At 44.0% G+C, this 4,364-nt stretch overlaps 1 protein-coding gene across 1 annotated transcript; it reads right to left on the bottom strand.

Moving 5' to 3' along the window:
* Window positions 1-2,015: 2,015 nt before the first annotated feature.
* LOC115409776 (homeobox protein Hox-A7-like) lies at window positions 2,016-3,600 on the bottom strand. The gene is made up of 2 exons (XM_030121053.1): window positions 3,234-3,600; window positions 2,016-2,323 (listed from the first exon to the last, which is right to left on the bottom strand). The coding sequence occupies exons 1-2, from the start codon at window positions 3,598-3,600 to the stop codon at window positions 2,016-2,018; spliced, it is 675 nt and encodes a 224-aa protein (XP_029976913.1).
* Window positions 3,601-4,364: the final 764 nt, after the last annotated feature.

Here is a 4,364-nt window from a genome sequence, read left to right as displayed (position 1 = left end):
ATCGCTTATATTTGAGCAGTTACTCAGCAACACATATAAAGCACAACAGCTGCAAACGTGAAACCACTTCCTTCAATCTCGGAGTAATTAAAGCAAAATCAAAATAATTTTTGAATTAAAAAAAATGCCCGAACTATTTTTGCGCCTTCATTTGTAGATGTGCAAACCCATGCAATGCACTGCCTGGTTCAGCGGTCTTACCTTGTGAAGGCTTCTGCATGTAAACAGAGGAGACTTGAGGGGAGGGAGGCAGGTGCAGGCGGGCTGTCTCCAGCTGGGTCTCCGAGCTGAGAGAGGGGCTCCGATGGGGGTCAGTGTTCCACCAGGGCTCCCCTTGACATTAATTCCAAGACGCACCGGGCGCCCTGATCCCGCCATGTCCTCCGTGCGCCCGGCTAATAAGCCTCTTAACCAAGACATTAAATAAAACCAAAAAGCTCCAAAGAAAGACAGGGAGATGGGAGAGTTTTTAAGAAATGTATCAGGTCGCCGGTGGAAACATCCGCGTGGCAGCTGGAGACGCTTAAATGAAAAGGCTGCTCTATTCTGCAATTGGAAATTATATATAAAAAGTTCATGTTCACGGCTCTGCGCCACGTGACGAGCTGCGAGCCAATGGGAGGCCGCGCCGCCTCGTAAAGTTGCATTGCTATGTTGTAAATTTTCATAAACAACAACGGATTTATGGCCCCGCGCTGGAGGGAGAGATGAGGAGAATGGGCGAGAGAGAGAGAGAGAGAGAGAGAGGAGAGGTGGGGGAGGAGGAGGAGGTGCAGAGATGGAAGGGGGCAGGTCACTGTCGGGCGCCATCTTACCGACTGAGGAGGGAAAGCAGAGTTCAACAGTAATTTCCCCCCCTTCATCTGCAGCCTGTCCCGTCTCGCATCCTCATAGCTCGCATTCCCCAGCCCCAGTGTTACCTAACCCTCATAATGGACTGTAACGTGTGTCATTACATGCAACTTAATATTGGTCACACCGAGCCGCAGTTCGGCTCCACCGGTGACTGACAGCGAGACATCGCCTCCGCAATCTGTACAGTAATATTACATAATGTACAAGAAATATGGAATGAAAACAGACAGGCAAGGGCTATTTTATTATACGATTATGTGTGCAATTACAGATTCAAATCCATTCCCAAGAGGCGAAACATTGTTTTGAAGATTTTTAGCATTTCACAGTGAAAAGCAGGAATTGTGAACCGCAAATATTTTGGATAATTTGCACTTGAAGGACGCTTATTCACTCGTTTCTCAATAAAAGAGGCATAATCCGATGTTAAAATAAAAAATGTACTGCATGTCTTTATTTAGTTTCCTGCTGTTGACATGCATTTATGAAATATTCAGAAATGACAGTGACTTCCGGCGCACAGCTAATACTTCAAAATATTACATAGTGTATTCCTGTTACGATATAACAGGCGAGTAGGTTTTCTGGGAATTTGAGGTAGATCGTCCAAAACTAAACTATACGACAAAAAATCTCTCTCTATCCAACATGCGCACAAAAACCTAAACGTATATCAGAATGCAAAAGGTTTAGAATATTTTCAGATTTATAGACATAAAATACCCCAATTATTTTTACGGAGAGGGTCTTACTAACAAACACATTCCTCTTATGAAGTGATTAAAAATAAGGCACATCTGTGCGTAAAAATAAATTTGGAAGGAAAATAAACAACTCCACCAGGAGGAATAAAGCAAATAAACCACTTCTACTGATGCTAAATTCTTATTTCAGTGTTTGTTCAATAAAACAGTAATTTTAGGTAGTTTTTCGTTAAAGGAATGTTGACTCAGTAGTACAATTACGTTATGTTATTGCTATTTTTTTTTAAATACATTTGATTAGGTAGTTTAAATGATTTCTTTGAGTGCATTTTTGGGTTTAATCTTCTTCTCTTTTTTTTTTTGTCGCCTGAAAAGCAGACTGCGTGAGAGGAAGCATCGTTACATCCACAGACGGTGTTGTTTATTTCTTTTATTCTCAGTCTCTTCTCTTTCTTGTTACTTTGCAGTCGTTTCCAGCTCCACGTTGAATCCCCGGTGGTCTTCCTCTCCGGCCCCGGTTACCGGCTGAATATCCTCCCGGCGGTCCTCCGTGGGGTCGGACACCGGCTCGTCTTTGTGGTCCTTCTTCCACTTCATCCTGCGGTTCTGGAACCAGATCTTGATCTGTCTCTCCGAGAGGCAGAGCGCGTGGGAGATCTCGATCCTCCGCCTGCGGGTCAGGTACCGGTTGAAGTGGAACTCCTTCTCCAGCTCCAGGGTCTGGTACCGGGAATAGGTCTGCCTGCCTCTCCTCCTGTTTGGATCTGTGAGGGGGAGGAAAGGATGCCCAATCTTAAATAGAAATAAAAGTATCCGTCTCTATGCGTGTTTGTATCGTGAGACTTTGTAAACCAATAATTAAAACTCCTGCTGACAATAAAAGTTGCTGCCGGAAACAACCGGAGTGTCATTAATTCATTGGTAATTGCAAGTTAATTGTGGTTCGTTTTTTTTTACATCACCCCCTGCCCACACGCAGAAAAAAAGAAGGAAGAAAAAAAAAACCCCACACTTTTCACCTGAATAAGTTTAGCTCAGCCTTCTCTGCATCAATTTAAAGTGGTCCTGCTGGGGTGTTTAGCCTGTGCCTCCTGTGATACTCTGCATGCCTTTCCAATTAAAAGCCAGCCATGTTCTGCACACCGAAGGAGCCATAAGTAATTAGATTATAGCCCCTGCACCTTCTTTCCTCAAAAATATAACAAAATGCCAGAGTTTCATTGGGTGCTAAATCCACCTGACTTCTTTATTTAGCCGGCAATACTGGTGCATATTGATCCAAGTTTCAAAAAAGAAAAAAAAAATCCCAGCGCCTCTGCAGTGCAGACCCAATTAGAAAGGAACTGCAGAGAGCAAGAGAACTGATTTACACAACAGGCCAGGCCTTTTTTTTTTTTTTTTTTACAGCCACAAAGGGGAGAAGCGGCTGTAAGAGTAATAGTAGTGCAGAGAAAACCCCCAGCGGCAAGGTCTCTGCGTACTGAACACACAGAAGCGCTGGCCGAATGAATTTATGGCTGCAGAACTCATTAGTTGCGCAATAAAAGTTTTACGATTCTTTCCATGCAACACCAATGACTTCAAGAAATTAATTGAACCACTAACGTCCAGTGTAAGTATCACAATGTTTTGTAAAAGCATTGACCCGGTGGGGGGCTTTGATATAGCACATACCTGAGGCTTGCATCCAGGGGTACATCCGGTATGGTTTGTCCGGCGGCGAGGTGAGGGGTCCCGGCCCGGGGTGACAGCAGCTGTCGCTGAACAGGCGGCTCTGGTCAAACGGGCTGCATTGCAGCGTGAGTGCGTCTTGCCCCCGGCCGAAGCCCGGCGTGCAGACCGGATGGCTCCGGTACGCCGCGCTGCCGCCGCCGTAAACTCCAGGGAAGGACGGAGCGAACGAGATGGCCGCAGCAGTCCGAGCTGAGCACTGGCTGTCTCCATTGGGTCCAATACCGCAAGAGGCTCGCGCTGCGTTTGAGAAGAGGGAACTGGCCGCAGTAGATTTGCTAAGAAGACCATCCACATAATAAGAACTCATATTTTTTCTCTCTGATTTGTTGGCCAGAATCCTCGGTGTCGTTTTACGAGGGTTAGCGTGATATATGACAGCAATACACCCTAGATTACACCAAACCCCATTTCTACTCCGGACCAAAAGAACTCACCCATGTGACTCCGGCCTGGTCGCTCTCATCCAATCAGCAGGCAGACATGGAATTCATTACGGCACAGGACAGCAGAGTGGGATTAACACTTCACTCACATCAACACATACATACACACGCACATACACACTCACGCAAGAGAAATTCACAGTCTTGGTCATCTGGCGAAAATTTACGCAATCCTCTGTTTTAGTTTCTGTGTTACATGCATTAACAGATTTTAAAGTGTGCTTTCAGATTTTATGGCATTTACATTTCACGGGGTGGAGCTTGTGATAAACTAACATAAAATAGGGACTGATTTAGAGAGAAAGGAAGAGTTTTTAATGCCACTGCAGCAACATTTTCGTTGTTATCAAATAATAGCTGAAGGTTGATTTAACTATTTGTGTATTGAGCTGAAAACAACAACAACAACAATAATAATAATAATAAACTAACTAATACTACTAATAATGATAATAATAATTCGAATATTTGTAATAAATTATACATGAAGTGCATCACATAAAACACTCACGGAGACAAAAAGAAATCATCCGCTGTAATAAATCTATACTATTCAATTATTTGCCTCGTCGCACTTTAATCACTCCCACACAAATGACCCGTCCCTCCGTATTTTTTTTATCACATT

The sequence above is a fragment of the Salarias fasciatus genome, chromosome 22 (genome assembly GCF_902148845.1).
Source record: "Salarias fasciatus chromosome 22, fSalaFa1.1, whole genome shotgun sequence".
Classification (NCBI taxonomy): domain Eukaryota; kingdom Metazoa; phylum Chordata; class Actinopteri; order Blenniiformes; family Blenniidae; genus Salarias; species Salarias fasciatus.
Note: the sequence above shows the minus strand (reverse complement) of the source record. Positions and strands in the feature narration are given on the sequence as shown.

What these genes read in the sequence shown, in the direction of transcription:
- LOC115409776 (XM_030121053.1), bottom strand. Translation starts at nt 3,600, where the DNA reads ATGAGTTCTTATTATGTGGATGGTCTTCTTAGCAAATCTACTGCGGCC. An exon ending in CCCCTGGATGCAAGCCTCAG is followed by an intron (nt 2,324 to 3,233) that starts GTATGTGCTATA and finishes TCCCCCTCACAG; the next exon opens with ATCCAAACAGGAGGAGAGGC.